General features: G+C 40.1%; 1 protein-coding gene and 1 long non-coding RNA gene across 11 annotated transcripts in view; one reads left to right on the forward strand and one right to left on the reverse strand.

Moving 5' to 3' along the window:
• The window catches only part of LOC134732445 (uncharacterized), a 32,443-nt gene extending 14,648 nt beyond the window's left edge, over positions 1–17,795 (reverse strand). Inside the window, exon 1 of the long non-coding RNA XR_010115616.1 lies at positions 17,485–17,795. This is a non-coding gene — a long non-coding RNA (uncharacterized lncRNA). The remainder of the gene's footprint in view (positions 1–17,484) is intronic.
• The window catches only part of DNAH6 (dynein axonemal heavy chain 6), a 350,848-nt gene that overhangs the window by 162,944 nt on the left and 167,753 nt on the right, over positions 1–20,151 (forward strand). For all 10 annotated transcript variants that reach the window (XM_055243630.2, XM_055243633.2, XM_063617552.1 and 7 more), the window contains 4 exons: positions 2,642–2,779; positions 5,391–5,558; positions 8,587–8,735; positions 10,105–10,212. In XM_055243630.2, the coding sequence (XP_055099605.1) occupies positions 2,642–2,779; positions 5,391–5,558; positions 8,587–8,735; positions 10,105–10,212 (563 nt within the window). The remainder of the gene's footprint in view (positions 1–2,641; positions 2,780–5,390; positions 5,559–8,586; positions 8,736–10,104; positions 10,213–20,151) is intronic.

Below are 20,151 nucleotides of genomic sequence, written 5' to 3' on the forward strand. Positions count from 1 at the left end.
CTGACCCTTTCCCAGAATTTTCTAACACAAGCCCAAATCCTATGACAAGTCCTCCTAATACCCTTTTACTGAGAGAAACCTTGGTTCCCCACAGAGTGTGGTCTCCCTGGTTGGAACGAGTGGTAAACCCAATTGTGTCTGACTACAGGTGCATCCTGGTTGTCTCTAGCCTGTAGGCATTGACCCTGTCCTTCACTTTTGTTGAAAACAAAGAATTGGAGATCACCTGACTTGAAAAAGTATTTGTTAACCAGTCAGTCATTGCAAGCATTCCTGCGTTCATGATCGATATTTGGAACTGCTCCTTTGTTTGGCACCCTGGAGGTTTGTGCATCCTGGGGCAATGCATCACAGTAAGATCTGGTTTGGATAAGAGCAAGGCTGCTAGTATCATCTGCAGAGCCTCTACACCTGTGGCACCCGTTCACCAAGTCACCAGCCATGTCAGGGCTGGATTTCAAACCCCCCACTCTCCTCCTCAGCCAGGCACAAACTGCAGAGCCAGGAGTGGCAGAGAAAGAGGATAATTTTTGAAGAGCAAATGGAAATGAAGAATCACCATGACCACAGACATGTTCTCAAAGAGAAAAATATTAGCAAAGAGTCTGTGTCACAGATCAAGATCTGGAATTTTCTTTGTTACTTCCTTTAAAACTGTTCAAAAAGTATCCCTTGGGAAGTCTCCACGTGTGCCGGGACTTACATGTATGCTAAGTATGAAGACCATTCCTCTACAATATGGAAGCATTCTTCAGCTTTGTTGTACAGAACACCAACTTGGTCTTTAGTCCTGTCCATGCTATCATTCCATGCATTCATTCAACTTCTCTTACCTTGGCTATATTATTACTAATTTCCACGGACTGTTTCTTATCTCTGACTAATTCCTTTTTTTAGAGTATCTTGTTTTATTTTAGGAATGTGTTTCCCTCCCAGATCTCTCTGAGGATTCCATTTCAATTTTGTAAAATTACTTTCTGTTCCCTAAATTATCTCCACTTTCTCCAAAGTTGCCCGTTAGTTTATTCTTCTCATTCCTTCTCTTTCTTGAATCTTCACCTATTGGTTCGTAAGTATAGATGAAAGACTAATTTAATTAGTGTAAACAGCTTGTTTCCCCCAAATGCCCCTTCCTTGAATGAAAGAACTACCAAGAGCTCTGTGGGAGTATGGAATGTGTGGCCAGCAGGCTTCTCCATAGAATGTATGCACACGGAGCAGCCAGTAAGTGAGAAAGCCCACATCGAATGCCAAATAATAAGGATTTTCCTTCTAAAGTAGTACATTTCAGTGGGTTTCACTTTATTTTATTATTTTTGAATCTCGGTGACTGAAGTGGAAGTCTGGAACCATCTTTCTCTCCTTGTCTCTGCTTTCCTTATCTCCCAAGCCTAATGTCGTCTCCCAGTACCTACTAATATTAATATCTCCCAATATTAATATCTCCCCAAGGCAGATCTCCCCCTTTGCTTGTGAGGCTGTCCTTCATTTTAGCCTGGTGGGGATGTCAGCACTAAAATCTGAAGAGCCCTGTTTACTCTGCTTGGGGTGAGAGGAAGGCAGAACAGAAAGAGGAAGGACCCATAAATCCAATCATTCCAAGTGTGGATCTTTGCCTCATTTCCAAATATTTCTCTAGGGCCTGTGTCTGCTTTTCTGCATGTATGTATTCATGTTGCATGTATTGCAACTTGCGTGTATTGATATTGGGTTTGGAATTTCTTAGAGGCCTCATGAAGGGCATTACTTCCCTCCCTCTGTTTTGGGGCTACAATTCTCTCTTCTCAGTTGAACAATCTGTTTCCCTATACTTTCCATATTCCAGCTTTTTTTTTTTCAAAACTTTCTTCCTGCTGGTTTCCCTTTCCATTATGTTTTTATCAAGCAGGTACAGGTATAAGTGTGGTCACAGAAAAGGAGAGAGATATGCACACAGATCTATCAGTATTTCTGTGATTTGTGGGAATTGGAGGAAGGGGAGGAAGTAGTATGTGTTCAGTTGACCACCTTGAGATTTTAAAACCACAAGTTCTATTACTAAAGAGATAGATATATGGTATAATGCAAGATTTATACACATGCTTAACCAATATCTCAAGTGCCCAAAAGAAATGCCACACTTTAGATGGTACATTCTTATTTTCCTCCACAGGAAAATACAGGATTCCGCTGTAGAAGAAATTAAGAATCACTGCTATAATCTGCACAGCTATGCCTTCTGCTCAGTAGTCCTTGTGTGTGTCTACCATGTAGAATACCTTCTAAAGACAATGAAAGCTTCCATTAGTAAAATTTTTCTATATTTTTTAAAGTCCTTAAGTTTGTATGTTCCATGTGTTAGATTATTTGAGAATCTGTCAAGTATTTGCAGAGGTGAGTGAAGGTTATAAACAAGAAGGAAAATTGGTCAGATTGTCATTTTGTTTAAAAGTAAAGCAGATTCAAATCACTTAGAGAGACTCAAAAAGATATTTTCTCTTGTAGAAAAGTGTTTACTTCTGACATAGACCAGCATTCACATAAAACTATAGCTTATTTGTAGATACTACCTCTTTTTTCTTTAATATTTCAGCTCAAAATTTAATTTTTGAAGGAGCTCAACTACGCAATGCAAAGTTGAACTGCTTTATTTTGATTTCAGATGATGGGGCGCTTCTTCAGTGGCTTGGCGCAGTCAGGGGCCTGGTGCTGCTTTGATGAATTTAATCGAATTGACATAGAAGTTCTGTCTGTCATTGCGCAGCAACTCATTACCATTAGGAACGCCAAAGTAGCAAAGGTAAGGCACTGGGCAATCGACTTTCAAGGTAGCAATCCTTAAGTTTGTCATTAACTCACAGAATGTTACATTTTAGGAAGGAGACGCTAAAAATGTTAGGGAGGAATCCTGGGGATCCCAAGGGGACCTTGGCTCTCCAGAGCTCACTGGACTGGAAAGTCCAAGGAATATGGGGTCAGATGAAGATACTGAGTGGTCCTGTCATTTAAAATTTGCTTTAGCTCCTTATAAGCATGTCTCTAGAGAAGGGATTTCATATTCAGAAGCTGATGGCAGTGAAGGTTGGGACCAAGTCTCTAACACTCTGTGTTGACCTTTGGAGATCTGGTCACAATGGGCAGCACTGGTGTTCAGCCTCTGCAAACCAAAACAGCACTGCTCCAAGCCCTGTGAGGGCCCCCACTACTCCCTTGGCCCTTTCAGAAGAGCCCCAGACCTCCTCTCGATCCACCAATAAGGGTTCATCCTGGCACAGCACAGGGGACTCTGGACTCAGCTCTAGCTCCAGAGGCAGAGGCTGTCTCATTGGAAAGTGCCCTGATAAGAGTTGTTAAATATTTTGATTATCGCCCTCTGCAAAAAAGTGAATTATAGAACCAATAAAAAGAAATCATGACTTGGACTATAGTGAGCTACTAAATTGTGTAAGTCATTGTGGTATGTGCTCACACTTATTTCATCTTACACCAAACCTATGTGAAGTATATGTCATTTCCCCCAAGGTAATAGGTGAAAAGAATTCAAAGTTAAAAAAATATTTTCATAGACACCAAAAATTATTAGACCCTAAAGTCTAAGCTCGCTTATCTGTACTCCCTCTTGTTCCCGCATACTCTGGGGAGGCCTATATTAAACACAAGATCTTTAAATACAGAGATAGCGTAGTCTATATTGTGCAAGTTATTATCATCTGGCTGAGCAATTCACTGAAAGCAAAGTGTATGGAGTAAGGGGACAGGGACCAGAGAGAGTAGAGGCAGGATTGAAGCTTTGCCCACTGAAGAGCAGCTACGTGAGGAGAGAGGAAGACAGGAGAGCATCTGCAAATAACCAGCCCCGTCCTCAAGCTGCCAGTGCCAAATGAGACAGTTGGAGTGGGGTATATCACTTGGAATAGATAAACTAAACCACAGAAATTGAGAGGTTTGCTAGCACAAGCAACCATTCAGCAGCAGCAGACATGGTCTCCAGTTGTACCATGCATTCTCTCCTCCAGGCTGTGGCACATACCCTACTCCATCCTGGTCTTCCCTGTATTCCTCATGTATGTTGATAGCACCTTCATCTAGTGGCCCAACTAGAAACCTGGAACTCACCTTGGATTTGACCCATCACTATCAATCCCAGAATCTAAACCATCACCAAATCTTGTTAGTTTTATCTGCTAGATGCCTCTCCTCCCCACTTACACCTCTTGAATTCTGGCTTTCATCATGTCCCTAATGATCATTCCTTACTGGTCTCCCTGTCTGTAGCCTGTCCAACCTCTCCACTGCCAATTTTGGTCCTATCACTCTGCTTAAAAGTCTTCTCTGCTTCCCCCCAAACATGGGACAAATCTAAATTCCTTAGTTCAGTGTACAAGACTCCTGATGCTCAGGCCCAGCCTAGCTATGCTTTCTGGAACTTTGCCCTTTAGCAAAGTAAATTGCTGGTCATTTCCAGAACATGCAGTGTTGTTTCTTGCTCCTGCTCCCTTTTCCTGGAATGGCTGCCCCTGTTCCTCCACCTGAAATATCCTTCTTCCTTCTTCAGATCCCAGGCAGGTTGCCTACTACCCCCATGGGGGTAGTAGTGGGCTTTGCACACACCTGCACTGTAGCATGTGTTGCACTGTGTGGTCATGGTTTCCAGGTTGATTGCAGACAGCAAGCCTGGGAGTTTCTGGAGATCTCAAGAGTGAGGCTCCTTCAGCTGTGTGCCTCCACGCCTCACCTATTGCCTCACCTGCAACAGGTGCTCAACAAGTGTTTGCTGTTAGGTAAAAGTGAAGGAGTGGTGACAAAAACAGTGACAGTGGGGCCTCAACAACTCAAGAACTAAGATTAGGTTGGAATTTCTTGGGGAATACCAGAAAGTGGGAGTGGAGAAAGTTTAATGGTCAGTAAGTCTAAGATGAATTTAAAATTAGTGGGTCGTGGCGGGGCGTGCCTGTGGTCCCAGCTACTTGGCAGGCTGAGGTGGGAGATGGGAGGATTGCTTGAGCCTGAGATGTCAAGGCTGCAGTGAACTCTGATCATGCCACTTGCACTCCAACCTGGGAGACAAAGCAAGACCCTGCCTCAAAAAAAAAAAAAAAAAAAAAATAGAAAGTTGAATTGAAGAGGCTCAGTAAATGTTCAGACCTAGAGGATTTCAGGACTTGGCTAGGAATGAAGAGACCATTTGGGCAAGTCAGGTGCAGGGAGGCAGAAATCAGGAAACACAGAGCCCAGAAGAGATTGGAAGTAGACAGGACAGAATCAGAAACGTTCCCTGTTGGTCCAACAATGGTATTCAGTAGTCCTTGCTTTAGTACTTCATTACATGAGTCTCGTATTCGAATAATAATTAGGTGAAAACTTTTACAAGTGTCTGGAAGAATGTTAACTTATATTTTATCTTTGAACAGCTCTCTAGATTCATGTTTGAGGGGCGGGAAATAAAGTTGGTGATGACTTGTGCAGCCTTCATCACAATGAATCCTGGCTATGCAGGCAGAACTGAATTGCCAGATAATTTGAAAGCCCTGTTTAGACCATTTGCGATGATGGTTCCAAATTATGCCTTGATTGCAGAGGTGAGCATCACATTATAAAGCAGCAGAAATGTAAACTTGTTTATTTTATTTACCATTTGATTCTATCAAGGTAGAAAGTTTCCTTTATGAATGCCCCTAGTAATGGTTACACATTACTAGTGTAGATATGATTGTTATCACGTGGAATGTTAAGTTCTGCATGTTTGTTTGTTTACTGCTATAGCCATAATACGCAGAATGGTATCTGGAATATAATAGGCCCCTAAAACTGGAAAGAATCAATGAGTTTAATTAACCAGTTCATTGGGGTTTTTCAGTTCCTGTCTAGGAATTAAAATGTCTGGATTGATTACAAAAACACAGATTATTTTTATTTCTCTTTGCACATTATTTTTTACTGGAGTCAAGGGATGTTGGGTAGAAGCCTCCTCACTATGAGGTGGTTGGAGATTGGCTTATAAGTCTGTATCAACTTAGTCAAAAAATAGTAATCATTAACAAATTATTTATAATCATGTTTGTTTTTTCTGTGTCTACTTAGGCATCTTTCTATTTACACTGGCTTTAAATAGACAAGAATTTAAATGCTAGCCAAAGATTGATGTATTTGGCCAAGCACAGTGGCTCAGGCCTGTAATCCCAGCACTTTGGGAGGCCAAAGTGGGAGGATCGCTTGAGTCCAGGAGTTAGAGACTAGCCTGGGCAACGTGGTGAAATCCCATTCCTACCAAAAATATAAAAATTAGCCAGTATCATAACCCAGTCTCAAAATAAATAAATAATTAATTAAAAATAAAATAGTTCTTTAAAAAGAATTGATACATTTAAATTTTGTACATTTTTACAAAAAAGAAGCAGGGTCTCACTATGCTGCCCAGGCTGGAACTAAATGGAGGTCAGCAATCCTCCCACCTCAGCCTCTGAGTAGTTGGGACTACGGGCACATGCCACTACATCCAGCTAAATTTTATACGCATTTTTCATGGCACTTTTTATTGAGGTATAATTTGTACACAATAAAGAGTACAGCTCAGTTAATTCTTACACATGCATTCATCTGTGTGACCACCAAGACCAAAATATAAGGCATTTTTAGGACTCCAGAAGGCCCCTTGTGTGCTCAATGCTGCATTTCATAACAAGGGACACTACCCCTTTAGGATGGAATTTCTTAGAACGGATCACTCCTTTGGCTAATAAATTCCTGTGATAACAGCTAATTTCAAATATTCTTCTATGTGAAATAAAAGTAATTTCTTAAGAATAGAGTAGACTGTGCCAAATCCTATCATTAGAAAAATTACAACCTCTATTAGGGTATTAGGTCTTTCTTGCATTGCCGTAAAGAAATACCTGAGACTGGGTAATTTATGAAGAAACGAGGTTTAATTGGCTCGTGGTTCTGCAGGCTGTACAGAAAGTGTGGTGCTGGCATCTACTTGGTTTCTAGGGTGGCCTTAAGGAGCTTTTACTCATGGTGGAAGGTGAAGCGGGAGCAGGCACTGCACATGGTGAAAAACAGGAACAAGATAGAAAGAGTGGATGGGGGGTGCCCCACACTTTTAAATGACCAGATCACAAGAGAACTCACTCACTATTGCAAAGCAGCACCAAGCCATGAGGGATCAAAGATCCACCCCCATGACCCAGACACCTCCCATCAGCCCCCATCTTCAGCGCTGGGAATTATAATCCAATGTGAGATTTGTGCAGGGATAAACATCCAAACTATGTCAATTAATATAATGCTTACAGCAGCTCAGGGGTCACCCGTACCCACTGTGGGCATGGTGGGGTGGGGGGCAGTTAGGGCAGGTAGTGTCTTTACTCTTGACCCTCTCTACAAACAGGGACAATAAATGACTTGCTCATTGTCCCAACCTGGTAGGAAGAAAACCAGGTTTAAAGCCTAGTCCAACATGTTGTCCACATCTCATGCTTTGTCCTATTGTTATATTACTCAGTAATGGATTGGGCAAATTTAAAAGTCTAGGCTTCTAAGTGCTATTCCTATTATTTTGAGAGTTTAAATGAATTAGATTGTGTCATCAGTAATTTTTTTTTTTTTTTTTTTTTTGAGACAGAGTCTGGCTCTGTCGCCCAGGCTGGAGTGCAATGGCACGATCTCAGCTTACTGCAACCTCCTCCTCCCAGGTTTAAGTGATTCTCATGCCTCAGCCTCCTGAGTAGCTGGGATTACAGCTCCTGCCACCATGCCTGGCTAATTTTTTGTATTTTTAGTAGAGATGGGGTTTCACCATGTTGGTCAGGCTGGTCTCAAATTCCTGACCTCAAATGACTCACCCATCTCGGTCTCCCAAAGTGCTGGGATTACAGGCATGAACCACTGCACCTGACCTGTCAGTAAATATTTTTAATCACTACTGTGTGCAGAGCACTGTGCTAATCAGCAGGGATAGAGCAGGAAACAAAACAGACACCAGTAGAAATTCTGCATCATTCCATATTCTGCATCTGAAACCAACTGTAGTGTTTCAGGCAGATTTTAAATAGAAAAAAGGCTCCACTTCCAGCTCCACTGTCAAAGACACTAAGCATCATCTGATTAATTTAACCAAGGATGCAGAAACTTGTCAGAAGAAAGGCAGAGGAGAGGCTGACAACCTTTGCATGGCTTCCTTTGACTCCTAGGGAAACTAAGGGAGCTGGTGGCAATCACTGTCCACTAGGGTGGTATTCCTGTCAGATCAGAGAAGCTCAGTTCTTGCTTTTGTACTTGGGCCTAATAACACCATCCAACTTTCATGATGGGAACATTTTCAAAAACTGGGCTCTTCTGCTCCTTGAACCAAATGTCCCCAAAGCTACATCTTCATCTATAGAAGGAAAACAGAATCAGTGCCTAGGTATCCCCATATGATATTCTGCCTTCCAGTTTCCTGTGGCACAGAAAGCCTTTTTCCCTTCAATCTTTATGTTTCTTTATTAAATGACATAACTTGGGAAGGTATAATGCTTAAAGTCAATTTTGAATATGTTGGTATCACGCTAATACATTGTTATCAATACAATATAATAAGCATTGCATTATTTTTTTCTATTCTAGGTAATTCTATATTCCGAAGGATTTGAATCCAGTAAAATATTAGCAAGAAAAATGACTCAGATGTATAAGCTTTGCAGTGAGCAGCTGTCTCAGCAGGATCACTATGATTTTGGCATGAGAGCTGTGAAGTCTGTCCTGGTCATGGCTGGGTAAGAAACCAAAGTAGCCAAGAGTGAAATCCCAAACCACGTGATCAAATGCATTAAATGGGTAACTCAGGAAAGGATCTCAGACAGTAAATGATTAATAAATGTTGGCTGCTGCTGTTGTCATCATTCTTACCTTGACACTCTTGTGACAGAGTGACACAGGCTCTTTCTCCTTATCCTATGACAGTTCTTCACTGTGAGTCCTAACACGGTTGTCCTCAACAGAAAATGATCCCCAGCTAGGCTTTGGATAACATTCACTTCCCCTGAACTCAAATTCAAACATCGGTCTTTTGTGTACAAAAGCCTTTACCACCATGAGATGGTATGACTAGACTTAAAAGACACACACACAGTCTGTTATGCATATGCAACAAAGCCAGTCATACATATTGCCTGAGAAAGCCTCAGTGTAAAGAAACTTCATCATTCCAATTCAGTTCAGCTTATGTCTTAGATTTCACCTCTGTCTTTATAATGTGGCCCAAGCCTAAGCTTCTTTCTAGTATCTAGTAAAGAAAGTCTTTCCTCTTCTCAGGCCCCAACTTTTCTCTTTATAACTTCTTGAAACTACTGTATCTGGAATCCCCAACTTGTCCAGAGTCCCTGAGGAGACCTATTTTATATCTAGTCCTTCCTCTCAGGCCATGACTCACTGGCTCAGGTTCTGCACATCCAGGAACCCTCTGCCTGGCTCCTGCATCACTGGGCTCTGCATGAATCTCCCTGCACTTTCCTACCCTCTGTTCTATCTTTTAACCTCTCAGATATAGTATGTCCTTTCTTTACAGGATGACCATTTAAGGACTAGGAATACTAAGAAGTTGAGATACACTTGCACTGAAGGAGCACAACTACGGTCCAGTGAGTCATAGAGACAGACCAATGTGCAGTCATGTAGCTGCGATGCAGGGAGGGCAGCAGCAGGGCTGCACCCACCTGAGGTTCGCTGAGAAGGAGTATAGAGGACAGGAGCTTTCTAGAAAATGGAGTCACTGGGCTGGGTTTTGAGGGGGAAATAAGAGCAGGTAAAGAACAAGACAAGATATTCTGGGCAGGGAGAAAAGAAAATCACAGGGATAGAAATCATCATGGTGTATTCAGGAAACTATAAATTCAGGTTGAATAACATCGGGATTGGGGAGGGTGTTGAGAAGATGTCCTTGTCATTCTCTTCAAGGCTGCATAGCCATTGCAGGTCTTGTCAGTATGCTCTGATGGAGATGAACGCTGAACACATGAGGGAAAATGATCTTCTGCTTCTAGCAGGGATCCTCAGGGGAAGGGCTCTGCCCTCCCCACAGGTTTAGAAAATCACATTCAACCTTACGTTCTTGTGGTATTATCCGAAATATTCCTTTAAATTTAGATCTTTAAAAAGAGAAAACCCAGACCTAAATGAAGATGTGGTGTTGATAAGAGCTTTACGAGACTCCAATTTGCCAAAATTTCTAACAGATGATGCTCTTCTGTTCAGGTAAGTTTCTAGATGTTACCAAGTAAAATATGGCTATCATGTAGAGGCAAATGGTAGTCTTTTCTTCAATTATTTCTTTCTCTAACAAGCTGAAAACTTTCCTATCTTTTCTGGAGAAACTTATTTTGCAGTTTAAGAAATACTCATTTAAAATGAAGATACTAAAGTTTGGGCATAATTACAATCATTTGTGTTTTTTTATCAAAATGTTTATCACCAGACTGTGTGCTGTACAAATTAGCATTTGGCCATAAGTTCCTGACCTAAGAGAAGTTTCTGACTCAAAAAAAGTCAGACTTGGGGTTTAACATAAATACAATTGCTTTTATCCATTTCGTTGTTTGTTATTTAACTTTATGTTTCTCTAAGTTTTACATGTATATAGTTTTTAAAAAATACTTTCACAAATTAGTTTCATGGAAAGCAACAGTCCCCAGCCTTTCACCAACTCCCACTTCCCAAAGACAATCATTTTCCAACTCTTTTATTTATTTATCTTGCTATCCCCCTCCAAACTTCTTAATACCATTTAGACCATTTCCTTTTCTTTCTTTTTTTTTTTTACTTTTTTCAGTGATTGCCCTAGATTTTGCAATATACATTTACAACTAATCTAAGCCCACTTTCAATTAACACTATATCATTTCATGAGAAGTGTGAGTACCTTATAATAACAATCCTATTTCTCCCTTCTATGCTAATTCCTCCCTTCCATCCCTTGTGTCATTGCTGTCATTCATTTTACTTGTATATGAGAATACATAAGCACATAAATAATACATACCTAGGCATACATATTCACATACATTGTTGCTATTACTATTTTGAACAAACTGTTATCTGTTAGATCAATTAAGAATAAGAAAAATAAAAATTTTCATTTTACCTTCAATTACTCCATCTTCCATGCTCTTCCTTTAGGTAGATCAGAGTTTCTGATCTGTGTTATTTTTCATCCCTCTAAAGAACTTCTTTTAATATTTCTTGCAAGGCAAGACTACTGGCAACAAATATTCTCCATATTTGTCTGAGAAAGTCTTTATTTCTCCTTCACTTTTGAAGGATAATTTCACAGGGGACAGAATTCTAGGTGGGTGGGGTTTCACTCATATGTTTCACTCCACTCTCTTCCTGCTTGCATAGTTTCTGAGGAAAAGTCAAATGTAATTCTTATCTTTGCTCATCTATAGGTAAAGTGGGTTTTTTTTTTTCCTTCTGGCTTCTTTCTATATTTTTTTCTTTATCTTTAATTTTCTATGGTTTTAAAATGACCTGCCTCAGTATAATTTTTAGGTATTTATCCTGCTTAGTGTTTTCTTAGTTTCCTGGATCTAAGGTTTGGTGTGTGACATTAATTTGGGGAAATTCTGTTACTATTCTTTCAAATATTTCTTCTGTTCTTTTCTCCCTCTCTTACCCTCTGGTATTCCCACTGCACATGTGGTACTCCTTTTGTAGTTGTACCATGGTTCTTGGGTATTATGTTGCTTTTCCAGTCTTTATTCTCTTGACTTTTCAGTTTCAGAGGTTTCTATTGAGGTACGCTCAAGCTCAGCAATACTTTCCTCAGCTGAGTCCAATCTGCTAATAAGCCTATCAAAGGCATTCTTCATCTCTGTTATAGTGTGCTGGTTTTTATAATGCATTTCTTTTTGCTTCTTTCTTTGGCTTTCCATATCTCTGCTTATATCGCCCAGCTGTTTCTGTATGCTGTCCATTTTATCCATTAGAGCCTTTCACATATTAATCATCATTGTTCTAAATCCCTGTCTGATAATTTCAGCATCCTTCCCCTGTCCACTTCTACTGCTTGCTCTGTCTCTTCAAATTGTGGGGGGTTTTTTGCCTTTTATTATGCCTCATAATATTTTCTTGATAGCTGGACATGATGTACTGGTTAAAGGAACTGGGCCAAAAGTAAATTGGCTGTAAGTAATGTAGTGATAAGGTGCAGCAGGAGGGAAAATGTTCTGTTGTCCTAGGATTAGGACTCAGTCTTTTAATGAGCCTGTGCCTTTGAACTGTAAGCTTCATCAGTGTTTCTCACTTTTTTCTCCCCCTGTTAGGTGGTACAGGGTGGCTACTGTGGCCTAGAGTTGGGTAATTCCCTTCTCCCAGTGAAAGGCTAGAGCCAGCAGGAGTCGATGTTTCCCTTCCCCCAGGTCTGTTAGGCTCTGACAAAACTCTAGCAGGTTAGGCTCTGATTAACTCTCCTGGCTTCTTATTAGGAACAGCAGAGTGCTCCAGCCTATTTCAGAATGGTTTCTCTTCCCCTCCCCTGCCAGAAGCATGAAGAGATTTCTTTTTTTTTTTATGTGATTTTTTTTTTCATTTCCAACTTTTATTTTAAGGTCCAGGGTACATGTGCAGGATATACAGGTTTGTTACGTAGGTAAACAAGTGCCATGGTGGTTTGCTGCACAGATCATCCCATCACCCAGGCATTCAGCTGAGCATCCATTAGCTATTTTTCCTGACCCTCTCCCTCTTCCCACTCCCCACCCTCTGACAGGCTCCGGTGTGTGTTGTTCCCCACAATGTGTCCATGTGCTCTCATCATTTAGCTCCTACTTATAAGTGAGAGCATACAGTATTTGGTGTTCTGTTCCTGCATTAGTTTGCTAAGGATAATGGCCTCCAGCTCCATCCACGTTCCTACAAAGGATATAATCTCATTCCTTTTTATGGCTGCATATTATTCGAAGGTGCATATGTACCACATTTTCTTTATCCAGTCTACCATTGATGGGCTTTTAGGTTGGTTGCATGTCTTTGCTATTTTGAATAATGCTGCAATGAACATACACATGCGTGTGTCTTTATAACAGAATGACATATTTCTTTAAGTATATACCCAGTAATGGGATTGCTGGGTCAAATGGTAGTTCTGTTTTTAGCTCTTTGGGGAATCACTAAACTGATTTCCACAGTGGTTGAACTAATTTACACTCACACCAACAGTGCAAAAGCATTCTTTTTTCTCCACAACCTCACCAACATCGGTTGTTTTTTGACTTTTTAGTAATAGCCATTCTAGGTCGGGTATGGTGGCTTGTGCCTGTAATCCCAACACTTTGGGAAGACGAGGCAGGTGGATCATCTGAGGTCAGGAGTTTGAGACCAGCCTGACCAATATGGTGAAACCCTGTCTCTACTAAAACTACAAAATTAGCTGGGTGTGGTGGCACATGCCTATAATCCCAGCTAATTGGAAGGCTGAGGCAGAAGAATCACTTGAACTTGGGAGGTGGAGGTTGCAGTAAGCCAAGATTGTGCCATTGCACTCCAGCCTGGACAACAAAAGTGAAACTCCATCTCAAAAATAATAATAATAATAATAATAATAATAATAGCCATTCTAACTGGCATGAGATGGTATCACATTGTGGTTTTGACTTGCATTTCTCTATTGATCAGTAATATTGAGCTTTTTTTCATGTTTGTTGGCCACATGTGGTGTCTTCTTTTGAGAAGTGCCTGTTCATGTACTTTGCCCACCTTGTAATGGGGCTGTTTGTTTTTTCTTGTAAATTTGTTTAAGTTCCTTATAGATGCTGCATATTAGACCTTTGCCAGATGCATAGATTGCAAAAATTTTCACATGATGGGATTTCTCTCAGATATTTACTCCAAGAACCTGGCTGAGCTCCTAGAGGTAAAACTCACAAAAGATGTGCCCCTCCACCCCATGACTGGATGCCCTGGAGTTTTTAACTCTCAGACATCTCCACATCTAGCCTCAAGCAATTTATCAATTACAGCTCACATTTTCCTACCCTGGCACTGGCTCCCATACTAGTTTGTTGTAATCCTGTGTATGTGACTTTCTGTGTCTCCAATGTTGAAGGCAGAGGTATCTACAGGCATACCTCATTTTATTTCACTTCATTTTACTGCACTTCACAGATATCATGTATTTTACAAATTGAAGGTTTGTAGCAACCCTTCATGAAGCAAGTTTATCAGCACAATTTTTCCAACAGCTTGTGTTCGCCATGTGTATATGTGGCAATTTTAGTAATTCTCACAATGTTTCAAACTTTTTTATTATTGTATCTGTTATGGTGATCTGTGATCAGTGATCTTTGATGTTACTATTGCAGTTGTTCTGGGAGCACCACAAACTGCACCCATACATGACAGCAAACTTAATTGATAAATGTGTGTGCTCTGACTGGTCCACAGACAGCCATTCTCCCATCTCTCTCCTTCTCCTTGGGCCTCCCTCTTCTCTGAGACACAATAATATTGAAATTAGGCCAAATAATGACCCTACAATGGTCTGTAGTGTTCAAGTGAAAGGGAGAGTCACACACCTCTCACCTTAAATCAAAAGCTGGAAACAATTAAGCTTAGTGAGGAAGGCATGTCTAAAGCCAAGATAGGCTGAAAGCTGGGCCTCTTGTGCCAAATAGCCTAATTGTGAATGCAAAGGAAAAGATATTGAAAGAAATTAAAAGTGCTACTCCAGTGAATACATGAATGATAAGAAAGAGAAAGTAACCTTATTGCTGATATGGAGAAAGTTTTAGTGGTCTGGATAAAAGATTAAACCAGCCACAACATTCCATTAAGCCAAAGCCTAATCCAGATCAAGGCCCTAACTCTTTTCACTTCTATAAAGGAGGAGAGAGTGGTGAGGAAGCTGCAGAAGAAAAGTTCAAAGCTAGCAGACATGTGACTGAATTGCTGCAATCTCATAATAAAACCTGCATGGATGAGGAGTTGCTTCTTATAGATTAGCAAAGAAAGTCATTTTTTTGTTTGTTTGTTTGCTTTGAGATAGTCTCACTCTGTCACCCAAGCTGGAGTGCAGTGACACAATCTTGGCTCACTGCAACCTCTGCCTCCCAGGTTCAAGCAATTCTCCTGCCTCAGTCTCCCAAGTAGATGGGACTACAGGCACATGCCACCAACCCTGGCTAATTTTGTATTTTTGGTAGAGACAGAGTTTCACCATGTTGGCCAGGCTGGTCTTGAACTCCTGGCCTCAAGTGATTAGCCCGCCTCAGCCTCCCAAAGTGCTGGGATTACAGGTATGAGCCACCGTACCCAGCCAAAAGTGTTTCTTGCAATGGGATCTACTCCTGGTGAAGTAGCTAGCTTCAAACTTCTTTTCCTAGCTAGCTTCATGAAGGTTCCTTCATGAAGCTGAAGCAAAGAAGCTATTTCCATAACATAAGGTACAAGGTAAAGTAGCAAATGCTGATGTAGAGGCTGCAGTAAGTTATCCAGATCTAGCTAAGAACACTGATGAAGGTGGCTACACTAAGCAACAGATTTTTAATGTAGATAAAACAGCCTTCTATTAGAAGATGATGCCATGTAGGACTTTCATAGTGAAAAAGGAGAAACTAACGCCTGGCTTCAAAGCTTTAAAGGCCAGGCTGACTCTAGTTAGGAGCTAAAGCAACTGGTGGTTTTAAGTTAAAGCCGATGCTCATTTACCACTCCAAAAACCCTAGGGCCCTTAAGAATTACACTAAATCTACTCTGCCTGTGCTCTAAAAATGAAACAACAAGGCATGGATGACAGCATGTCTGTTTAGAGAATGGTTTACTGAATATTTTAACCCTTTTCCCATTTGCCCCAAGAGTACTCGCTGGCAGCACTTGTGGCTGTAGAATTTAACCCGAGATAACTTTACATGAATTATCTCACTTTTATTATTATTTTCACATTGTTCTAGTATATTGACTTTGGAAACAAAAGGCATCATTCTATAGCATTCTGTTTTTAGTAGTGGTATTTCCGCTTACAAAACATAGTAGTTCTTGATCACTGAAAATGTCAAATCCTAGAAAGCATAACATTCCTATGCATGATGTTAACATTGTTTTTTTAATAGTTGTTGGCCCAAGATTCATTTGATGAATCTGATTTTTCCAAAATAGATGACTCTGATGATTTGGATGATTCTAATGCTAGTTCTGTTTAGAAATAACTCCAAGAACAGTTTTTATATTTTATTTTCACACTGAAAAGCAGTCAGATTTGCTTCAGCCTCAAAGAGCATGTTTATGTAAAATTAAATGAGCGCTGGCAGTGAGCTGCCGTTTTTTGTTCTAAATGAGAAAAGGGCTAAATCACCATTGAGAGCTACTGCTCAGAAAAAAACAAAAAACTCCTTTTAAAATATTACTGCTCATTGGCAATGAACCTGGTCACTCAAGGCCTCTGAGGGAGATGTACGAGGAGACGAATGTTGTTTTCATGTCTGCTAACACAACATCCATTCTGTAGCCCATGGATCAAGGAGTACTTTCAACTTTCAAGTCTTATTATTTAAGAAACATATTTTGTGATGCTCTATCTGCCATAGATAGTGATTTCTCTAACGGATCCAGGCAAAGTTAATTTAAAAACCTTCTGAAAAGGATTCATCATTCTAGATGTCATTAAGAATATTAATGATTCATGGTAAGACAGAATGTCAACATAATAAGAGTTTGGAAACAGTTGATTCCAACCCTCATGGATGACTTTGAGGGGTTTAAGACCTCAGTGGAGGAAGTAACTACAGATGTGGTGGAAATAGCAAGAGAACTAGAATTGGAAGTGGAGCCTGAAGATGTGACTGAATTGCTGCGATCTCATGATCAAACGTGAATGGATGAGGAGTTGCTTCTTATGGATTAGCAAAGAAAGTAGTTTCCTGAGATGGGATCTATTCCTGGTGAAGATGCTGTGAACATTGTTAAAATGACAACAAAAGACTCTGACTGTTATATAAATATAGTTGATAAAGCAGTGGAAGGATTTGAGAGAACTGACTTCAATTTTGAAAGAAGTTCTACTGTGAGTAAAATGTTATCAAACAGCATCACATGCTACACAGATATCTTTCACAAAGAGTCGATGAACATGGCAAACATTATTGTTGTCTTATTTTAAGAAATTGCCACAGTCACTCCAGCCTTCAGCAACTACCACCCTGCTCAGTCAGCAGATATCAACATTGAGGTAAGACCCTCTGCCAGCAAAAAGATTACAACTTGCCAACGGCTCAGATGGTCATTAGCCTTTTTTAGCAATAAAGCATTTTTAAATAAAGGTATGTACATTTTTTAGACATAATGCTATTGCATGCTTAAATGACTACAGTATAGCATGAAGATAAATTTTATATGCACTGAGAAACCAAAAAATTCATATGAGTTGCTTTATTGCTATATTCACTTTATTGTAGTGGTCTGAAACTGAACCCACAGCATCTCTGAAGGATGCTTATATATAAATATACGATTAAGTTTCGCAATGAATGGTAATACCTTGTTCATAAGAGGAGCTCATATTTTCATTTATCATGTTCTTTCTTCCTTTCTGATGCTCCAAGTTTGCTTCTTTCATCATTTTCTTTTTGCTTAGAGAACTTCCCTTTAGCCATTCTTCATGATAGATCTGCTGGCTACAAATTCATTTCCTTTTCCTTTATCTGAGAATGTCTTGATTTCCCTTCATTCCAGAGGGATATTTTCCCTGGATATAGGATTCTGGAGTGACAGTTCTTTCAGGAATTGAAAGCTGTTGTACCATATACTTCCCAGGTACACCATGAAATTCTGTGCAGCCATAAAAAGGAATGAGATCATGTTCCTTTTCAGGGACATGGATGAAGCTGGACACCATTATCCTCAGCAAACTATAAAAAGGAATGAGATCATGTTCCTTTTCAGGGACATGGATGAAGCTGGACACCATTATCCTCAGCAAACTATAAAAAGGAATGAGATCATGTTCCTTTTCAGGGACATGGATGAAGCTGGACACCATTATCCTCAGCAAACTAACGCGGGAACAGAAAACCAAACACCACATGTTCTCACTTTTAAGTGGGAGCTGAAAAATGATGGGTTGATAGGTGCAGCAAACCACCATGGCACACATTTACCTATGTAACAAACCTGCACATCCTGCACATGTACCCCAGAACTGAAAATAAAACATTTTTTTAAAAAGATGTATGACTTCCTGTCAGCCTCCATGATCTCTGATGAGAATTCTGTTGTCATTTTATGTGTTTTTTCCCCTGTTCGTAAGATGTCATTTTTTTTTTCTGGCTGCTGCTAAAATTGTTTTCTTTGTCTTCCATTTTTAGAAGTTTGACTATGTTGTATCTTCATATGGATTTCTTCGAGTTTATTCTGAGATTCAATCAACTTCTTAAATCTGTAGGTTCATGCTTTTTGGCAAATGTGTGACATTTTCAGTCATTATTTCTCTGAATACTTCTTCAGCTCCTTCATCTTTCCCCATCATTTGAGACTCCAGTGACACAAATGTTAGATCTTTTGTTATATTTCCATAGGTCCCCAAGGGCTGCTCATTTCTTTTTTCAGACAATATTCTCTGTCTTGTTCAGATTGGGTAACTTCTATTATGCTATCTTGCAGTTTACCAAATCTTTCCTCTATCCCTTCCATTTTGCTCTTGAACCCATCTGTTGATTTTTTTGTTATTGTATTTCTTCAGTTCTAAAATTTCTAATAGGCTCTCTGTATTTTTTTTTTTTTTTGGCTGAGATGTCGTTATATTCTTTTGTTTCTATTGTGTTTATAATGGGTCCTTAAAACATTTTTATGATGTCTATTTTAAGATAATGATCTCACCTGTGTGTAGTCACATGTACCTATAGTCCTGGCTAGTCAGAAGGCTGAGGCAGGAAGACTGTTTGAACCCAGGAGTTCAAGGCCAGCCCGGGCAGTACAGTGAGACCCTGTCCCTTAAGAAATAAAATAAATTTGTCAGACAGTTTTAACGTTTCTCTCATCTCAGTGTTAGCATCTATTGATTGTCTCTCTTAGTTCAATTTGATATCTTTCTGGCTTTTGATATGATGAATGATTTTCATTGAAACCTACTTATCTGAGGTATTATGTTATGAGACTCTAGATCTTATTTAAACTTGTTTTAGCTGGCTTTTCCTGATGCCACACCAGCAAGAGAAATTAGAAATGCAACTTTGTTACTGCCAGGTGGGGATAGAATTCAAGCTTTATTGATATCTGGTGGGAGCAGTCATTTCTGCTGTGTAGAGGTGGGAGTTCCAGCTCCCTGGCAGTCCTCCAGTGATATTGTCCTGGATAGAAGAGTAGAAGCGCCTCATTACTGCTCCCCACGTGACCTCCACTGATGCCACAAGGGAAGACAGCTTTACTACCTCTGGACAATGGTAAAAGTCCTGACTCTCCACTGAGCCTCCTCTGATTCCACCCGTCAGAGAGAGGAAGGGGTGCTTCATTATTCCTGGGTAGGGCTGGAAGTCCAGGCTTCCCATATGGTCTCCACTAATACCAAAGGGGGCATCATTACTTCCCAGTGAGGATGAAAGTACATCCCTATTTGGCCTTCTCTGACACCGTGGCGGAATGAGAGGAGTAATTTCAGGAGACTTGTCAACACCCTAGCTAGAGTGGAAGTCTGGGCTCCGCACTCAGTGTCTGCTGGTGAGGGTAGGAATAAATACTTCAGGATTTTTCTGTGGTGTTTGGTTACAGTAGAGCAGTTATTGCCTAAATGTTTTCTGTCATGCTGGGCTGCCCCTTTCCTGGTCCTTTGGATAAAGACAGTAAGCTTTTCCTGGGGCTTTTTTTTTTAATCTGTGCCCATTGGCATTTCTGGATTGCCAGGATGTAAAAGACACAAGGGACTCGTCACTGTGTTATTGCTTGCATCTTAAGGTACCTAGCCAGTCTGACTTCTCTCTACCTTTCAGAGTCTTCTTTTATTTATTTTACTTAATGTACAGGGATTTTAATTGTACTTAATGGAAGGAATAGGGAAAAGTAAATCTGTTCCATCTTTCTGGAGAAATAAGTTGGTTGACACTTTCATGTATTACCTTTAATACATTTCTATTTTTACAGCTGTTGCTTTTTCAATTCGTTATATATCATGAGCATTTTTTTCATGTTAGTATATATGCATGAGTCTATTTT

The sequence above is a fragment of the Symphalangus syndactylus genome, chromosome 14 (assembly GCF_028878055.3).
Source record: "Symphalangus syndactylus isolate Jambi chromosome 14, NHGRI_mSymSyn1-v2.1_pri, whole genome shotgun sequence".
Taxonomy (NCBI): Eukaryota; Metazoa; Chordata; class Mammalia; order Primates; family Hylobatidae; genus Symphalangus; species Symphalangus syndactylus.